General features: G+C 36.3%; 1 protein-coding gene across 1 annotated transcript in view; it reads left to right on the top strand.

Moving 5' to 3' along the window:
• The window catches only part of LOC150110013 (uncharacterized), a 594272-nt gene that overhangs the window by 332725 nt on the left and 239825 nt on the right, over positions 1 to 21722 (top strand). Inside the window, exon 6 of the mRNA XM_090390616.1 lies at positions 19733 to 19778. Coding sequence (XP_090246742.1) covers positions 19733 to 19778 — 46 coding nt within the window. The remainder of the gene's footprint in view (positions 1 to 19732; positions 19779 to 21722) is intronic.

Below are 21722 nucleotides of genomic sequence, written 5' to 3' on the forward strand. Positions count from 1 at the left end.
CCTTTCCTCTTCTCTCCATATGAAAATTATTATTATTTTATTCACATAATTGATACACAGTCAAGATAAGATATCATATAAACAAAAATTTGACTGATGATATAGAACAATTCATATTCTACCCAAGAATCTAAGAATAGTCTGTCAGGTAGCATTGTAAAATACGGACTGTTCCAAGTAATGCTGTTTTTTGTAGGTCATATGGGATCACTTCGTTGATGTTTAAATAGTTGGATAGCTTCTTTGAAGTTGCACCGATAACTGTTGGAATGACTTCGGTGTGTTTATGCCACAGTCGGCCAACTTCGATTGCCAGATCTGATATTTAGTAATTTTTTTCCACTTCTTTGTTGTTAATGTTGTTAACACTGGGTACTGAGATATCAATAATCCAAATCTGCCGATGTTCGAGAATTGTGATGTCAGGTCTATTGTGTTCCAAATGCCGATCAGTTTGTATTCTAAAGTCCCAGGGAATTTTTGCTGTGTCTTTTCCCAGTACAGTCTCCATTTTATGTTGCCACCAGTTATCAGAAGTAGGAAAGGCATATTTTTTGCATACATGCCAAAGAATTATTTTGGCCACTTGACCATGGCAGTATTTATAGTCCGTTTGAGCTATTTTGCTTCAGGCACATATTAGATGCTTTACAGTCTCATATTTCTGATCGCATAACCTGCATTTGCTGTTATTATTGATCTTGAAAATTTTTGCTTTGATTGCATTAGTTTGTTATGCCTGTTCTTGAGCTGCTAGAATAAATCCTTCTGTTTCTTTTTTTAATGCATCCGTATTGTTGCCATTGCCACGTCTTGTTCATGTCAATTTTGTCCTCAGTATCTCGAAGATATTGGCCATACCAGGGTTTATTTTTCCAGCTCACATATCGGTTATTTTGTTGTTCCTTTTTGTAATCAGATTTGTTTCCTATTGCTTTTAGAAGACCCTCTTGTGTAATTGCTTGAAGCAATGGCTCAGAGCTATTGTTGATGTAACTTCTTAAACTAATTTCTTCTTCCACAGTTTGTCTCACTTGCAGCGGACCCCCATCCATCTATTCTCCTTGGTAGGTACAACTGGTCAACATCATTTCGTGGAAGTAATGCATGATGCATTGTCATTAGTTTTCTAGTTTTGTAGTCCAGTTTGTCCAGGCCTTCTTTTTTCCAATCTATTATGCCAGCTGTGTATCGGATCACTAGTATTGCCCAAGAATTCATTTTTCTAATTGTGTTTAATTCATTTAATTTTATTTTCAGAATATTTCTAACTCTTTTGGTGTATTCTGATGTTGTCTGTTGTTTAACTTTTGAGTGGAGGAATATCATTGGCTTCTAATATTCCTAGGTATTCATAGTGTTCGTCAGCTGAAATTGCTTTTATATATTTCTCTTGATCAAAATTAAAATTGCTTGTGTCATTAATTTTTTCTTGTTTAATAGATAAGATTGCGCATTTATCTAAACCAAATTCCATTTTGATGTCCTGACTGAAAATACGAACTATATTCAATAAATAATCTATTTGCTGGGCCGATTTTCCATATAGCTTCAAGTCATCCGTATACAACAGATGGGAAATTTTAATATTACATTAAATTAAATTTAATTTAATTTAATGTTACATTACATTACATTACATTACAATAATATTACATTACATTACATTACAATAATATTACATTACATTAAATTTTAATATTAGAAATTTCATATCGAAGTTTTGTGTTCTTCAGAATCATAGACAAAGGTATCAAAGAAATGTTGAAGAGCAATGGTGACAAGGAATCACAATGGAAAATTCCATGTTTAATGCTCATATTATCTCGAAATCCTTCATTATTCACTGTTAATGTTGGTTTTCATGATTTCATAGCAGTAGCCAGAAACGAACATTTGTTTTTTCTAATTCCAAATATTTTTAGTGATTTTAGGATCCAGGAGTGTAGGAGAGAATGGAATGCTTTCTTGTAGTGTATCCATGCCATGTTTGAGTTAGTTTTTCATCTTTTTGAATTTCTGAGAATCATTTTATTAATAAGGATCTGGTCTTTTTTATCTCTAGATTTTTGAAAATTGCCTATTTGTTCAATTGGATAAATCTGATTTTCTGATAAGTAGTGGTGTATGGAATTTGCTATGATTGCAGTGAGCAGCTTAAGCATAGTTGATAGGCATGTTATTGGACGATAGTTCCTTGGGTCTGCACCCTTATCCTTCATTGAAGAGAAAAGTGCGCCCAGATATCATCCAATCTTCCACTGAGCCTGACTGCAACAAATAATTAAATTTTTCTGCCATTCGATCATGTAGACTAGTTAGATGTTTTAACCAAAACCTATGTAGCTCGTCTTTGCCAGGTGCACTCCAGTTTTTTAATTTTCTAGCTTGAGTACTGACCATTTCTTTAGTGATAATAACATTTTGCATTTGTTTTTGTTTCATTTCTAACTCTATTTCCTTAATCCATGAGGCATCCTTATTATGTTCAATAGGATTATCCCAGATTGATTTCCAAAATTTCAGTGTTTCTTCTTTTCCTGGTGAATGATGGTTTGTATTTGTATTTCTCTGGAGAGACTGAAAGAACTGACGTTGGTTCTGTCGAAATTGCATATTTTGTACATATTGGTTTATTCTTGCTTCATATCTTTTAATTTTCTGTGCAGTCACTGTTATTCTTTGTTTTAGCTCTTTGGTAACTTCAGCAATTGTTTTGTTGGCCAAATCCTTAAATTTGTTGGCCGATCTCCTTAAATCTGGCAGATCACACCTGCCGTATACCACTTTAATATCTGTCTGTCAACCATCCACTGATCCAAGTCAAGAGTTTATATTCCAATCATATATTCTCCAGTTTATGCAACAGTCTTTCTTGTGGTATCCTATCAAATGCCTTAGCAAAATCCAACATTATCATAATGTATTGATTCGCTTAATTCAACTCGGCCATAATATTGCTACAAAATATGAGCAAATTGCTAAAACATGTGCTTACTTTAGTAAGCCCATGCTGCTTCTTGCAAAGTGTGGCATGTTTGTGTACCCATTTCTGTATGCGAGTTCTTACCAACTTCTCTAAAATCGTTACTACCACACCAGAGATACTAATAAGTTGGTAGACACATCGATTTTTGTATCAACCTTGCACAATTGAACTGTCATACATTCCTTCCATCCTGTGATATCATTCCTGAGCAGAGACTTAATTATACAAACATGAAAGGCCTAAACATTCCTTTAGCAAACTTGCTGATATAACCACTCGGCCAGTCAGGCTGGCCGAGTGGTTAGCATATCTGCTCTCCAGTGAAGGGGCTGCGGGTTCAAGTCCCGCCGTGGTCATGGATGTTTGTGATTGTCTGTGAAGATACTAGTGGTAGTGGTCGGCTATGGATGGTTTGGTGTAGATGAAGCTGGTGATGAAGACAGAGTTGTAGAGCAGGTGCCCTCCCTCGATGAGTCCATGGACTCCCTTAGGGTGTTATGTAATAATAATAATAATAATATTCAATCTGTCTCTATTGACAAATTTTTATCTAGGTTATGCAACAGCTCTTCAACCTGATTTTCATCACCTCTAACTCTTCATCCAATGTAGCATCAGCATTTTACATATCCCTGGTTGATATACGAAGCCTGACACAGAAAAAACGAGACCATGGCTGTATCTCTTTTTATTTAACAAATTGAGAAAATCAACTACAATCTCCTTCAAAATAGTTCCCTTCTGAGTTGACACACAGCTGCATAAGCTGCCATGCTACTCGGGCATAGTTTGTTACCATACGCCAAGCATTTTCACTTCTTCAAGGTCAGTACGGGTAATCTTGTTGCTGGCGGTAAGCGTCATATGAGAATATTCGTAGTTGGCTTGTGATGCTCATATACCAACTACGAGTATACTCGTAGTTGGCAGCGAACGTGTTAAAGACCTCTACCGTTTTCGCTTTCACATCTTCTACTGACAAAAAATGGGTTCCTTTGAGCACTGACTTGATCTTTGGTAAAAGGTAGAAGTTGCAGTGAGCCAGGTCTTACAAATAGGGGTTGTGCTCAAGCACAGTGATGTTATGATTAACTAAAAACTGCTTCACAGACAAAGCACTGTGGGCTTGTACATTGTCTTGGTGCAAAATCTAACCGTTTCTCCACAATTCTGGTTGTTCTCAAGGTTCGCACAATTTCATCAAGACTTCAAAGTAATACTGCTGATTTACCATCTAGCAGCTAGGAACCTGCTCTGCCATTACAAAACCCTGGATATATATATAAAAAAAAAAAAAACAATCAACATGGCCTTGAACTTTGAATGACTCATTCATGCTTTTATCGGTCTTATAGATGTTGCTGACCTCCTGCATTGATTGTCACTTGGTTTTTGGATCATGCATAAATATCTAACTTTCATCACAAGTAATTACCGAAATCAACAAATCTTGTTCTTCTTTAATCATTGCAAAAGGTCCAAACACAGTTTCTTGCGACATTCTTTTTGTTCATCTGACAACATTTTTTGAACCATTTTTGTACAAACCCTTTTCATGCTCAATTCTTCTGTTAAAATACATTGAACACTTTCCCTGTTAAAATGAACTTTCTTGGCTCCTGCTTGAACACCTGTCCTTCTGTCTTTTTGAATCATATCTCACACCTTTTTTTTAATGTTGTCATTTGTAACTGCTGTGCATGGGCAGCCTGGGCGATCATCGTCTTTCATGCTTTCTCTGCCTTCCGAAAATAATTTGTGCCATTCAAAAAAGAGTGCACGAGACATGCACTCTTCACCATTACTTCAGTTAATAATTGAAAAGTTCCTGTCACAGATTTCTTCAGTTTCACAAGAAACATGATGTTAACTCGCTGTTCACTCTTGCACTCCAACATTTTCTGACCAAAGGTAGGAAAACGTCAAAACCAAGGTGACAGGTTAGAACATGCTCTATAACCATCTCTTTGTCTCTCCTCTCGCATTCTCCGTTCCCAAGTTATAGGGTTAGTCTCATTTTTTTTGTGTGTGTCAGATCCTGTATCTTAGCAAAGTGAGCACTCATTAATTGAACAGTCTTATTAGCTTCTGACACTAGAGTACTATCTACATTCAATAAAGTTATTCTTCTGCATTCGTTCTTTCTTGTGGCATAACAATAAAATTCTTTTTGGATTGCCTTTAGCTTGCATAGCTAATTTCCTTTCATACTCCGATTTAGCTTTCCACACAGCGCTCATTACTTTTCTGGCCTGAGTATTATAAATTTCAGACCCCCCCCCTCTCTCTCTCTCTCTCTCATGATATTCTTTTTACATCATCCTCTTCTTATGGATCTCTTGTTGTTTAATTAGGTTGCACATCCATTTCACCCTCTATTTATTTATTCTTCGAACCCTAGGGATATATTCTGATACCATCTAATTTAAGCACTGTTTCAAAGATTCCCATGCATTGCTGACATTTTTTCATTCAGTAACTCAGCATTTCCCAAACTATGTTCCACAGAATACGTGTTCTGCAGAAAGTGAATAAGTGTTCCATGAAAAATTATCAAAATTAATATGAGACTGGAATGGTTTTAAATGCTGCGACATCTTTAAAGATGTTTGAAAATCAGGTGCTCCTCACTTTGCGTGTGGATTGTGCTATTAAGACCAGTGCACGCTGGTCTTGACTCAGTTGCTGGCTGACAGTTGCCAGCGGTTGTCGACACCTCCGAGCGTGAGTGAAGTACAGAGGTATCTATTCTAGGAAACGTGTGGTCATGAGCAAGGTCAATGCAATGCGCTTCTGCCTAGCACTCCTGTAGTGTATGCTCTTGCATTTTTGCAATGCGAAACAGCCTATTGCAGTGATAGTGTGCACTTAGCTTTACATTGAATATGAGACCAATGATATTGGACTCTAACGAAGGTGTTCCGTTAAAATTTCAGGATTTGTTAAGTGTTCCGTCGTAGGAAAAGTTTCAGAAACCCTTCAGTAACTGATACTATGGTGGTACCAAAGATAGTATTCTAATAAGTTGATCATAATTTCTAGCTTTGTAGTTCAGCATGTAACCTGTTTTAATCGGATCATCAATATAATTAGATACTTCCCAAGAAAGTACAGCATGATCACTGTCACAAGTTGGTGGTAAAATAGCCATATTCTTGACAGAGAACCCTTCTGATACTATGAGCAAATCCAACAATCTTTGACCTTGAGTTCCTTCTTTTACATGCTGCTTGAGGAAATTGTCTCACAACAATTCAATAAATTCATCTTCTTTCTTATCATGAGATTTCTCTTCTACCCAACCAATGTTTGGATAATTAAAGTCACCCGTAATAATCACTGGTTTAGTACCCATAAGGCTAAAGTGGCAATTCTTTTCTTTGTACCCTGCAATTGAGCTCTCAGGTCTTTAGGAACATCCTTCTATAGGTTTCATTTTGTTAGCCTCCACTTCACTCCAAATGGCTTCAAACTGACCATCATCATTGTTTTCTTGCATTTTTACCCTAATTGGACTTAAGTCATCTGATATCATTACAAGTACTCCTCTCTTCTGCTATTCCTAAAAATAGTATACCCATTACACTCAATCCCAATTACCATATCTGATTCTGATGGCCAGGTTTCATTAATGCCAGCAATCTTAGGCCACATTATATTCAATAAAGCAATGAACTCAACCCATTTGTTTCTACTGCACTTGACATTTGTGTATAGAGATAACAAATTACCACCTAGGTTATTCTTATAATTAGATATGCAATCTATTTTGCCTTGCTTGTTGTGGAACTCTTTTCTCTCTCCAGACATGCTCAAAAGGTCTGAACCCAAAGCATATGCTTCCACCCCTTCGCTAGACACATAACCATGTTTGAAGCCATTCATATCTTTATCATATTTGGATGTTGCTGAACTTTATCACATATTTTTCTCATCCTTTCCTTGATGATCTAGTTTCTCTGAATCTCTGCATTGTCTCATATCGATAATTAATTTTTCCAGTCTCCTGATGCCAGCCCTCTTATACAAGTCTTTTCTGTCTAAAAACCACCACATGTTAAAAACTCACCTCCATTTTTTCTACACAGCCTGCACATGGAATAATTTCCTATCATTGCCCTTCATCTTAACTCGGTACTGTCATATCTGGGTAGCAAACATACAATTTTTACCCTCTCTCTCTCTCTCTCTCTCATGTTTCTTTCTCTAATAATTACAAGTCTCATTGACACCCCCCCCACACACATGTTTTGTTGTAATCTTGCGTAATGTTAGGTATTGTTGCTGCACACTCTAAAACAGTATTCAGCAAGAAAATTACTCTTTTGGTGAATTATGAAAGGAAATCATCAAAAAATTATTCGCAAATTGTTTTTCAATCAGTTGCTGATTATTTTTGCACCGAATTGTCATAAGTGATAAATTGTTGTTTGATTAATCGTTTATTCAGTGAAATGCCTTTTCAATAAATTGTCATTCAGTAAATTGGGGTTGAATGAGTTGTTTATTCAATGAATTGCTTTTTTTCAATGAATTGTAATTCACTGAATTGCCATTGAGTAAACTCGTCTTTCAGTTAACTGTTTTTGGTAAGCGTCTGTGTGGCATAATTGGAAGAATGATATTGTATTGTGTCCTTCTATTGGAAAAGGCCTAAGTTCAACTCTCTTTGTTACAATATACTTCCACCATATAAAGAGAAATCTTTATATGGGCTTTTTCATTTGAAGGTGAGTTGTCATATAGAGGTAACAGGGTTTTTTCCTCCTGGAAACACTGGTTTTTCATCTTACATACAGGCAAATTGGCAACTGTTTGTGGTGGTGATGGGTGGTAGATGGTAGTTGTGTATGTGGTAGGAAAATTAAGTAGGGGAGACAGATGTGTGTAGAAGAGTGGAGTGCCCTCCCGTGATGAGTCCTTGGAGGTGTCGCATAATAATAATAAATTTTCTTGGAATCCCTATCTATGGCTTTGCTGATGACTGTACACTCCATCCCTTTATATTCTCCTTTGCTTTTTATGACAAACCTTGTGCAATTCATTTTGAAGCTGTTTAAAGATCTTACCAGTACTTTAAACTCTGATCACTTTGATATCTGATATTCTTCACTTGGGTGAAAATAGTCTTGTGAACTTTATTGCTACTAAAAACACAGTTCAGTCTTATTTCTCACAAGAAAGAAAGATCTTGTTTCAGTTCTACCATATTTACTCAAAGATAACTTGCACTTTTTCCCCAAAATTAAAGTGTGAAATATATGTGGGGATTTCAGTATTCATTATAATTTATAATTGCTTGCATTATTTATAAAATAAATGCATTTAAATTTTATTTATCAACATTATTTACGATTCGCTGCTCACCTTCATCATGCAATATATTTGAATCTCGAGCGACAATGCTTCTGTAATTAAATTAAAACAAACAGTTTCATTATTGTTTGTCCTTTTATCATTTTGGAATCATAAGATCATGATTAAAAAAAAAAAAACGAAAATTAGTTTCATTTATCAAGAATATTCTATTTGCTATGGGATCTGGAAAAGTCGACCCCCAGCATTTCGCCCCCTGTAGATAGATAATGAGTAAGCTATAAAAATGTAAATAACACACCTAATTTTTTAATAATTCTAATTTATTTTGTTTTAATAGAATAAATGCACATTATTATTGTTTAAAACTCGAAGTTGCATGCAATACCTCTAAAGTAATCAATTACATTATGATTTTGAAAATCTTGGACTGTTGTTTTGATTATAGCAGAAATTGCAGCATACGTCTTGTTTCATTGATTGCCTGAATTACCAGCAATTAGTTGTGTAATTTCGAAATTGTGCAGCCCTTGTTGTTTCTTTAAAGAATCAATGAATCGGTAAATATTTGGGAATAAAGTAGCACAAGTTTCCTGTAATCCCCTATGCCATCCCTCCACGCTGTTGTTGGTACATTGCTGATCATTCAGTGTTTGTGTGTAAACATTCCACAATTCGATGGCAAAAATGGGTAATTGCCAGCCTCTCTGTTGTCTTCTTCCAATATATGTATCTTCAAAGTAATTTGCAATCACCATAGGTTCAGTGGGGAAGTCATCAGCTTCAAGTAAATCTTCGAATGCTTGAATAATGCTAGCAGGTGGAATAAATGCCAATGCCGGAATCATTCGAATCCAATGAGTAAATTCATGGTCTTGTTCGTATCGAGCTTTTAAACCTTCATTCTGTACCTTTCGCCAAATGCTTTAGGGAAGATGAAAAAAACAACCAGTATTTACAATACCAGGAAATTCTTGTTGGAAGGCATGCATGGCACTTTGTTTGAAATCTGTCATAAGTTGCTGGGGTTGGAGACCCGGTTGTAGATTTTTAACTTCTTGAAGCAACTTGACGTATGTGGCACGAGTTTTGTTTGGCAGAAGTGTGTAGACCACTGGAATAACTGCATTAAATTGAACCACATGAATTGTATAAAGCTACTGGAAATGAATGAGTACTGTGCTAAAAGTTGCATCAGAAAACCACTCCTGGCTAAATGCTAATAACTGAAGATTGTTACTAGTGGTAAAAATAAGCACGTGACCCTGGAGCAGTTCGTCCTGAGAATCATACATCAGAAACTGTTGTACATTGCCATCGATGATAATTTCTTGATAATTTTGTGGAATTACTAGGTCCTGGAGATTGCTCGGTAAAGCAGGAGTACCATTGTTGCATCGAACATATTTTTTTACATTTCCTGCTATTTTCACTTTTTTCCATCAGTCCCTTGAAAAGTGTAAAAAAGGAGTTTTACTGTAGTTAGAATTGTGAATGCTAAAACTCTTCAAGTAAGATGACATGTCTGTTAGGAAGACTTGATTTGGAAAAGTAGCATTTAAAGAAAGGAAATCAGAATTCCAGTGGCATTAGAAAAGCAAGAGAGAGAGAGAGACAGCAAATTCATTTGCTAGAATGGGCAGAGAGATTTTTAGCCAAAGGACATGGCATAGCAGAGCAAGCATATGCATAGATACCACCTTTGAAAAGGATCAAAGAGAGTATAATTGCCAACTTGTGGTTAGCATATCCTCTTTCCAATCAGCAGGCTGTGGATTAATTTCCCTCTGCTGACATGGATGTTTGTGATGGTTTTTAGATGGGAGATAAATATCTCATTGCCCCTATCAGCCACACTTCACTTATTGGATGACTGAAGTGACTTGAAAAGTTCCATATTTTGTCTCTAGAGCAGGGTGTTTCTGGACTAGTTTGAAATAATGAATAAAAATACAAAAAAAAAAAATTATTTATTTATTATTATTATTATTACATGACACCTCCAAGGAGTCCAAAGACTCAGAGAAGGCACCTATTTTACAGGTCTCAGTCTCCACCACTTGATCTACCAACTACAGCGAATTGCAACTACCATCTACTGCCCACCCACCACCTCTAGTATTTTTTGTCTGTAAATTGTGTTTTCTCAAGGCTGATTTGTTTGTATGCAGGATGAAAAACCCAAGTTTCCAGAAGAAAAAAACCCTGCTACCTCTGTATGAGATCTGATAACTCTCCTTCAATTGAAAAAAAAAGACCCATATAAAGATTCCTATCATCATGATAAGAATTGAACTTAGGCCTTTTGCAATCAAAGGGTGCAACTCATCATCATTCTTCCAATTGTACTATAGAGGCACTTATAAAATCAATAAAATAGTTTAAAAAAATCCATAACCCACAGTACTGCAATAATAAATTGAGTTTAATCCTTTATCCAAGTGTGAGCAAACAAAGTTTGCGCCTGAAAGTATCTTCAGGACTGGGGTAAGGTGGTACAACACCAGGGCACTCCTTGCAAAGGTGGAGCAAGCTACCAAGACTCCTATCTCAGTATCTCCCATAATGCAAAACACATCTCCTTGCGGATATGTCTAATGTTATGCATTAAGGGAAGGGCCACAACCCAGACTAATTTCGATATGGTATGAAGGTCAGCAATAAAAAGACAATGAAAATAGGCATAATCGTTGAAAATGTTAACTATGTTGTGAACGGAGAACCTGTGGAACAAGTAAAACATTTCATGGGTAAAACATAAAACAATCGTGCCTACTTAGGCACAATTTTTAGTGAAGATGGTAAATTAAATATAGAAATAGACAACAGAATCAACAAAGTTGGTATGGTAGAAAGTCAGTTGATTAAATTCATATGGAATAATTTTTTACTAAACAATTTAAGGAAATTACAACATCAACTATACATTAAAATAAATATACATTAAAATACATTAAAATAAGGATATACATTAAAATAAATTTTAATATACTTCAATATTTCGGCAATGTCACGTTGCCATTTTCAAGAAACTTAAAAACAAGACACGAGGCACAACAAACAGTAAGTGAGGAAGAAGCAGGAAGCTATTATTTCTCCTAAAGTCCTGATGGTGCCCCTTAGCGGGCAATGTTGGTATTCTTGGGCGATTGGGCTGAAGGTCTTCAGGTTTCCCAAATTTGAGGCAGTCTCATGCAGCCAAATTTGTTGGGGTTTGGATTGTTTCTTAGGGCTGAAGCTGATTCCATGAAAAACCTTTCATATTTGTATTTACTATGGTGTATTATCATGGCTTTCTTCCACCGTATTCTATGCCAGGTATCCAGTGCATGGTCAGCAAGACCAAAGTGGCTGTATTGGTGAAACCAGACATAGTCCTTGTGTTCTGAAATTCTGATATTTGCTGTCCTGCCTGTTTGGCCAAAGTAGGACAGCTTACAGTTGCAAGGGACCTGTAGGTCTAGGGGAGGGGGGGATGTTGGTCTTTAGTAGAGCGGATAAGGGATGCCAATTTTTTATATGGTCTGTAACAAGAAGTTAAGTCATGTTTTTTTAGGATTTTTATAATTTTTTCCAAGTTGCCTCGGATATAGGGCATGTGATGGATTTAGAGTAATCCTTGTTGTGAGGGGGGGGGGTTACTGGTTTCAATATTTTTTGGATTTTTTTGGGGGGTAGCCATTGGCTGAGAAAGTGTTGAGTGTGGTTTAGTTCTGTGGTTAGGGCATTGTCATTTGAACAGATAAGTTTAGCCCTGTTGTGTAGTGTCTTAATGACTCCATCTTGTTGCGAGGAGGGGTTGTGGGATTGTTGGTGAATGTATCTGCCTGTATGGGTGGGTTTTCTATAGACTGAGAAAACCAAGGTTCCATCAGGCTGGTGGGTGACTAGTGTATCTAAGAAAGGAAGGCAGTTGTTTTTTTCTTCTTCCAGGGTGAATTTGATTCTGAGGTGTTGGTTGTTTAAGTGTGTGTTAGGAAGGAGAGGAGTGCATCGGAGCCATGTGGCCAAATAGCGAACACATCATCAACATAGTGAAGCCATATGGTTGGTTTTTGTGGGGCAGAGTTTAAGGCTTTCTCTTCAAAAGTCTCCATATAAAAGTTGGCCAAGGGTGGGGAGAGTGGAGAACCCATGGCTGTCCCCTCTATTTGTTTGTAGAATTTTCCTTGCCAAACAAAATAGCCTGAGTTCATTGTGAACTGAAATACGGCTGTGATATCGGGAGGAAATTTAGCTTGGTTTAGCTCGGTTTAGCTCTAAGGATTCTTTGAGTGGGACATTTGTGAATAAGGAGGAGACATCAAAACTGACCATTATGTCAGTGTGTTTGAGTGTAAGGTTTTCTATGCTGGCTTTGAAGTTGGGTCAGTTTTTTATGTGTGAAGGTGTGTTGCCAGTATAGTTTGAGAGCTTTTGGCCAAATGTTTAGCTAGTTTGTATGTGGGGGAATCAACTATCCACTATGGGATGTAATGGCACATTTTCCTTATGTGTTTTTGGGAGTCCATAAATACAGGGGGGAGGGGATGTGGAGTTAAATGGTTTTAATTTGTTAGTGATTTCCACAGGCCAAGCAGTGACCTTCTTAAGGAGCCTGTGGAGTTTTCTAATTTGTGAGTTGGTGGGATTGTACTTGATAGGGAGGTAAGTAGCCTGATCTAACAATAGAGCTTTCAGCTTACTTGTGTAATCATTTTGGTTAAGCAATACTGTGGCATTCCCTTTATCAGCTTTGGTGATTATTATTTTCTTGTTTTTCTTTAATTCTAGTAGAGATTTAATTTTCTAACTGGGCATGTTGGCTTTTGGTGGTTTAGCTTTAGTCAGAACACAAGCCACATCCAGTCTAATATCGTTGGTGACATGGTTTGGAAGGTGTCATATCCCGCATTCAGTTCGTATCATAATATCTTCAGCAGGTATTCTTCTAGGCGCAATGGCGAAGTTGTGGCCATGTGCGAGGGCGTTGAGTGCTTCAGGTTTCACACTAAATGACGAAAGGTTGACTACCGTTTCGGTAGGAAGTTGTGGTTTTGAGATTGAGTTCTTTTTTTAAATTTTCAAATTTTTTGATGTGTCGATCTTGTACTTTTTTAAATTCTTTCTCCACTGCAGTGCACGAGATGTCATATAAAATAGACCAAATTTTGTGGCTTAAGGTGCTTGAGAGGTCATCTTCGAGTGCCTGGATAGCTAAGTTAGCATCATTCAGGAAACGGTGAGTCGTGGTGATTTGTATCTGGAGCAAGGTTTGGCTGGCACGGTTATAAATATGAAGAGCTTTTTGCGAAGAGAAATGGTGCTTGAATTTGACACAGTTAGGAATTACCTGGTTATCCCGGCAGTGTTTTAGGAAGGCGAGACGATTCAGTTGTCTTGATAGCTTTATCTTCATTTTACTGTAATGGCGTGCTTTACGCATGCGATATCATCTCCATGGATTATCGTAATTCTCGTGGAAAGGCTTAGACGTTGGTTATGCATTTTTTACTAAATAATTTAAGGAAATTACAACGTCAACTAAGATATACATTAAAATAAATTTTAATATACTTCAATATTTTGGCAATGTGACGCTTGCCAAAATATTGTTGTGTAATGTATAATCTTTAATGTATATCCTAGTTGACGTGGTGATTTCCTTAAATTATTTAGTAAAAAATGCATAACCAATGTCTAAGCCTTTCCACGAGAAAGACATATGGAATAAGAGAGAAATTAGTCGGAACACTAAATTAGCTGTGTACAAGACAGTGTTCAAACTAGTTTTAAAAGTAAAACACTTGATCAAGGCCACAGATATGAGTCCTGAGGAAGATTAGGTGCATGAACAGATGGCAATGGCAATATCATATTAAAAACGAGGATATTAGGAAAGAACTTCACATTGTCAGCATCCAGGAATGCACTAGCAGAGTTAATCCCAGGTGTAGGGTCACTTAAACAGAATGGGCGAGGAAAGATTAGCAAAACAAATGTTCTCTGCCAGGTTGGCAGGAAAACGACCCAGAGGAAGACCAAGATATAGGTGGATTGATACGGTACAAAGTGCCTTAGACGATAGAAATATGAGATCTGATAATGTTGGAGTCTTGACAAGTAACAGACTGATTTGGAGGAAATTTGTAGACAGGAAGTTAGTAATGATGTAATTTTTCATGTAGTACTATCATATCCTGCACAGCTCTTGAGGGTACATGGCAGGAATTTGATGATGATGATATAATCAGGACTGAGGCAACTCGTATATAAAAGCTAATGACTTAACATCGCTTGCCTTGGTATCCCATAATGCAAAGCACATCATACCTGTAAGGATATGACCCTTCCCGTAATGCTATGTATTGTGGGAAGGGTCACTACCCAGACCAGTTTTGACCTTTATTGAGGCCTCATAGTGGGAGCCAGTCCCAGAGGTGATACTAAGGTTAAAGTAATGCCGAAGTCGTATTTTCATATATGAGTAACTAAAATGTGTTGCACCTTATCATTAAAATACTCTGGATTAGAAATAGTTGTTGGAAGTTTTTCCTTAGTGCTGATTATATTTTAGGCACAAGCTTTGTTTGCTTACACTTAGACAAAGGATTAAACCAAGTATATAATTTGTTGGAATCTTTAATTTATAGTATAACCAACTGGAAACCAAGTATAACCCGTCCCATAATGCATAGTATTATACATACCCGTAAGGATATGTGCTTTGCATTATGGGATACTAAGGCAAGTGATGTGAAGTCATTAGCTTCTATATACAAGTTACCTCACTCCTGATTATATTTCAGGTGTTTTGCCTCATTCCTGATTATATTTGTTTACACTTGGATAAAGTTATTATTAAAACACTTAAGGAATTGAACAACGTAGTTTAGGATATAAATTAAATTAAACTTTAATAAATATTTTCCGATATTTCAGAAAATATTTATTAAACTTTATCCAATTATTAAAATATCCAATTATTAAAATACTCTGCCAACTACGAGTATACTCGTAGTGGGTAAACCTGCTTCACAAGCCAGCTACGAGTATACTCGTATAACGCTTACCGCCGGGAACGAGATTATTGTAGTGACCTTGAAGAAGTGAAAATGCTTGGCTTGTGGGGCTAGCATCAAATCTGTGTATTCTCATAGACCGTATATGCTCTGTACAAGCCAACTACGAGTATACTCGTAGGACGCTTACCTCCGGTAACAAGATTATCGTACTGACCTTGAAGAAGTGAAATTGCTCGGCGTAGGGGAACAGACCATGCCGAAGTAGCGTGGCAGCGAACGTGTTAAACCAAGTATATAATTTCTTGGTATCTTCAATTTATAAGATCATGTATATTTATGATTGAATCTGAAAAGTTTGGCACTTTACCTTTTTAATCATATAATCTTTTTTTCATAGTTATTTAAGAGTTGAAATTGGGTGCAAATGAAATATACAGTAATGGGTTCCCGTTACTCCACACGAAGAATTTTTTCCAAATCTTATCCACCATTAGGTTTTGTTCAGTATAATATCTTGTGACCATTTTGCAGGATAATTCTTCCCTTATTGTACCTTGAAAAGAAGGTTTTGCTGCCCAAAGAGCTCCCTTTGTGCAGCGAAATATTCCCTTGAAAATAAGAAATGGTAGGTCTCTTTATGATGATATCCGATGTACATGTGAAAACATTACTCAATATTTGCATGCCGGAAGAAATGGAAAAACTACGACCTTGCAATACTGACACAATTACCTAATGGCTCATTATACTTTTCCATTTATAAAAAAGAAATGATAGTGATGATGGTGAAAGTTTACTACATTCATGACCTTCATCAGATTTGCAAAGCCGGTTGGAGAATGGATATTAGCATATGGATTCTAATCGTAATTGGCATGGATGTCAGCAATTGCCTTTAGGTGATTAAAATAAAAAGATAAAATATAAAAAAATCTAACCCTGACAGATGCTGACTTTATGGTCAGCTTTGACATTACTTCACTGTTCACTAATGTACCTTTGACAGAAACTCTTGACCTTGAAATAACCATTTATTCTGGTTATTTCTTATGGAAAGTATACAAACAGCTGAATGCAACTGAAACGAGCCCCCCTTCTCTCCTCCCCCATTAGCCAACTTCACTTTGGAATATTTTGAAAACAAGCACTCAAAACAGTTACGTTTAAACCAATAATTTAGCTGTGGAATGTTGATGATATTTTTGCTATTTGGCCTAGACACATTGGATAAGTTTTTAATGCAACTTTTAACATTGAACATAAAATAAATGTCAAAACTTCATGATAGAAAAAGAAGGTATCAATTGTCTCTGATTATTAGACACTTTACTGACACAGCTATCTAATGATTCATTATCCTTTTACATTTATAGAAAATCCACATACACATGAAGGTATTTATAGAAGCAGTCACACCACTACCACCACCACCACCTATCCCAACAGTATGGCATCCTCAAAATACTTACTCACCCCTCCAGGGCTATTTGTTCAAATGACACAGCCCTTGAAACTGAGCTCAGATACCTTCACAACACTATACAATTCACAATACATCAGATACCTTCTGCAGCCAATGGCTACAACCTCATTAAAATAGATAAAATACTGCATACATTCCCATTCCTTTTGCAAATAACACAAATGACCATGGCAAAACCTTTCCCCCATCCCTTATATTCAGGATGCATCAGAGAAGATAGCTAAAAGTTTCTGCAAATATGATCTCCATGCTACTTTTAAAGCCCTTCAATCTACTAACTACCCTCATCCATTCTCCTGAAGGTCAGCTTCCTTCTCTTGCACATCTTGGAGTTTATAAAGTTCAAGCCAGTTTTAAGTTATGGAAGTTATGGATCCAAGCATTGATTCAGCCAGAAGTGCCCTAGAAAACTAAAATATCAGATAAGACAATATTTGATTGCTGACAAGGAAGATTGTTGATGAGAGATTAGTACTAACGTAAACTTAATCATGTCAGGATCATGTTACATATCAGGAAATTGATGATGATGATCAGAAAAGTTCTCCCCACATATCGTCCCCATACTATTTTCAAATTTAATTTAATACTTTCAAACCATTCAATCAGCTAGCTACTTCCATTCATTTTCCTAAAGAGCAGCTTCATCTTCTTGTACATCCTGAAATGTATAAAATTCCTTGTACCTGCAATTTACCCACTTTGGTCAGACTGGTAGATCAGTTAACACATGCCTCTAAGGACACAAAAATTACATTGGCAATCATCTATATTGCAAGTCTGAACAGGCAGACCATAGTCTGGATACTCCTTCAGGCAGACCATAGTCTGGATACTCCTTCACATAGCATTAAATGTAAGAAAACATCAGTATTACATGGAAGTTGCCACATCTCTGTGAGAGAGAGGGAAAGAGAGATTAATTTTTTGAATGAGCATCGCCTATGAAACCCCAATCCCAACCAACATGGCTGCATTAATTTGCTCTGGAGATCTGGGAGACAGTCATTCTGAGAGCAGATAACCTAACTTCTACAAATTAATTTTGTTATCTGACCCATAGAGGGTGCTATGTTAGGACATGAGTTCGTATACAGTTACAATTTGAATTGTTTCTATATATAGTTGAGAAACTGTGTTCTTGTCACAGTTGTAATTTGTGCTCCAAAGATGCCAGATAGTAAATAATTGAAATATTAATAAGTTCAATAAATTAATTATATTTTTTCCTGTCTTGGTATCGTATCAGGAAGCACTATTATGAATAATCAGCAACATCTAAGCCTTTCTATATGTATATGTTTCTTCTTAGATTATGAACTTGTTTTCCTTATAACAATACTGGTTAAAGCAAGTCAAAAGATAGGATATTATGGTTATGTTCAATTGTGTCTTGAAGTGCATGTGCTCACAGATTTGTTTCCCTGTCTTTATATTTTCATAGTTTTTTTAATACCACACAACAAGTATAAGAACTGATATCACACACACGCACATATATACACACCCTCTATCCAAAAAGAAACCGAACTTTTCGAAAACAGAAGAAACTAGTGGTGCCACCTGTTGTACCTTTTTGTTGTCGAAAGCGCTATTTATGACATTTATTTCGTTAGAAGCAGAGTTATAGTGCCAAGAGTGACTGTGTTTTGACGAACGGTCAGAAAATGAGTTTCAAACAAAGAGCTGCAATTGACTTTTGTGTTAAACTTGGTAAAAGTTTTACCGAAATGCATCAAATACTTCAAAAAGCATACGGTGATGAATGCTTATCCCGTACTCAAGTTTACAAGTGGTTTAAGTGATTTCAAAGTGGTCGTGAGACGCTTGAGGATGACGAAAAGCCGAGCCGTCCAAAAACTGGACTGAGCAAAGTTAACATCCAAAAAGTGCGTGATTTCATCAAAGAAAACAACCAGAAATCATCCATGAGATTGATTGAATATGAATTGGGGATTCCAAAATCAACTGTGCACAATATTTTGACAGAGAGTTTGGGCCTTCGTAAATTTAATTCGTGATTTGTTCCCCACAAGTTGACCAACAACCAAAAAATGTATTGAATTATACCGACACTGCAAGGGCCTCATTAAAACTGCTTGTAAGGACTCAAACTTCCTTGAAATGGTCATTACTGGTGACAAAACATGGTGTTTTGGGTATGAGCCTGAAACAAAGCGTGCTGAGTGGGGACCACCAGAAGAGGGGCATCCGAAAAAAGTCTCCTGGAGAAGTCAAAAGTAAAGACAATGCTGATTTGTTTCTATGATTCCAAGGACATTATCCACAAACAATTCGTTCCACCTGACCAAATGATCAATGGTGAGTTTATCTCGAAGTTTTGAAGCGATTGATAGTGAGAATTGATCACGTATGGCATGAAATATCGTGATGCAGGCAGCTGGTCGTTTTTGCACGATAATGCACCATCCCATCGTTCGAACATTGTGAGACGGTTTTTGAGCAAAAACCAAGCTTATGTGTTGAATCACTCGCCGTATTCACCTGATCTAGCACTCTGTGACTTCTTTCTCTTCCCCCGACTTCATTTGCCAATGAAAAGAAAGCGATATGACACCATCGAAAACCTTCAAGCGGCAGCAACCATGACCCTCAACAGTATCCCAAAAACCAATATAAAAAAACTCATTTAACGAATTAATTGACCATGCCAAATGCTGTATTGAAGCCGAGTTGATTGAAATAAATGATTTGAATAATTGTAATTATTCAAATCATTTATTATTATTATGTTTCCTTTTTTGTGTATGGAATGGAGTATTCTTAATTATAATTAATTCTAGAATTTTTTTTAAAAAAAAATTGCCTTGACATATACTGTATGTGTACAATAAAGTTTAGATTATTGATTATATTTCTGTTTATTTTTATATCAATTTCTTATTATTTAACATTAATTCTCTCCATTTGTATTTTTAGGGCTCTGATGCTGAGTCAGATTTATTCAGTAATAATCCTACTGAAAGTGAGTTTTACCTATTCTGCTATTTTTTCTTTCTTTTTTTTTTTTTATAAAATTTAATACTTTCAGTCTGGAAATACAGTATAAACCAAAAGAAACAACATCATCATTATTGATATTAACAGCTAGGAGTAGTTGTGAATAATTCTAGATATTCACAATATAGAACAGCATATGTTCTATATGCGGTCCAAGATGTTCATTTCCAGCTCTGGTGTTAATAGATTTCTGACAAGAACAAGTTTTTTGTAGTTCAAAAATGTACAAAATATGTAGTTCAAAATGTAGTACAGTATATTTTTTTCTTTTTAGATGCATTTTTTAATATGTAAATACTTGCTTTTGCCCATCTAGCCGTACAGATTTCAGTTTAATATTTGGGATTACTAAAATTTTTAAGCCCATTTTGTTTGAAGTTAGTTATGTTTGTACTGTAATTATAATACAAAATACTGTAAATTTAAATTCTGCTATACTAATCAAATTGGTAGCGCAGTAACTCAAGTCCAACCCTGCTTAGTAACTAGTTAATGGCAGGTTAGCGACTGCAATCTGATATTGCTGTAGTGACAGGTTGGCAGAGCAGTTTGTAACACAGGCTGAAAATGTGTGGCCATATATCATATGAGTTATTGTAGCTTGGGAGAAACAGTTATGTTAAATATATGCAAGGCGTGTTCAAAAAAAAGACTGAACTTTTGCAATAAAAGCTTTATTGCTCATCTTATAACATTTTAAACACTGTTCCCCCCCCCCCCCCCTTCCCAAAGTAGTAACCTCCACTAGTGATACACCATTCCCAATGTTTCTTCCATTGTTGGAATGCACTTTCTGTGATGGCATACCAAGTTTGCAGTTCTCTTATCGCATTTTCCTGAATCTTTTCTATGGTTTGGAAGTCCTTTCAAAGTGGTTTTAAGTTTGGGAAACAGGAAAAAAAAATTAGGTTTTTTGCTGTTTGAAAAGTAAAAGTTATCATTACCATTTTCATTGGCAAGCAGTTCCTGACTGATTTCAACATGGTTCTCTTTCTGATTGTCAGTCAGCAAACACAGCATGAATTTTGCACTGATGTGACGCATCTGAAGTTTTTCGATCAAAATTTGATGGCAAGATCCTATGCTGGTGACCCCTTCATCAGCAATTTCTCGGACAGTTAAAGGCGATTTTCACAATTCACAGCACAAACTGTCTCGCATGGTTATTGTCTCTTGATGTGGAAGGTTGTCCAGGCCTGGGATCTTCACCAACTGACATTCTGCCCTTTTTAAAATGCTTAAACCACTCATAGCACTGCGTTTGGCTTATACAGTCCTCCCTATATGCTTGGTTAAGCAATTTAAATGTCTCCGTAAAATTTTTACCAAGTTTGCAGCAAAATTTCATGCACACACGTTGTTCTTCAAGCTCTTTCATTGTTACCTTGTCGCTAATTCAACAAAAACCTTGTGCACGTGCTCACTTCAGCAGATGTAACTCAACAACTAATGCTCATAGCAGAATGAGGAAATGAGAATTTGTTTATTGTCAAGACCTGCTGCTAGGTGTGCCCAGTAGCAACAGTACTCTCTGTGTTGATTGGCATACTATTTATAAAGTTCAGTCTTTGTTTGAACATCCCTCGTATATACAGTTGACCTAACACAGGAATTAGGGGCACTATATATGTAAACAATGCAGAGATTAGGGGCACTGGCCAACTGCGGTGTTCGAAAATCTCTGTATAACTTTTGACTCCCCCAAAAACTTACCTACTAATAGCCTACTGTTGACCAGAAGCCTTACCGATAACATAAGCAGTCGATTAACACATATTTTATATCATTTGTATGTGTTATATACTGTATTCTTACAATAAAGTAAGCTAGAGAAAAGAAAATTTTATTAAGAAAATCATAAGAGAAAATACTACGTTACAGTGCAGTACTGTACTGTATTTATCGATAC

Source organism: Typopeltis vanoorti, chromosome 1 (assembly GCF_054136105.1).
Source record: "Typopeltis vanoorti isolate ZY-2024b chromosome 1, IOZ_Tvanoo_1.0, whole genome shotgun sequence".
NCBI lineage: Eukaryota > Metazoa > Arthropoda > Arachnida > Uropygi > Thelyphonidae > Typopeltis > Typopeltis vanoorti.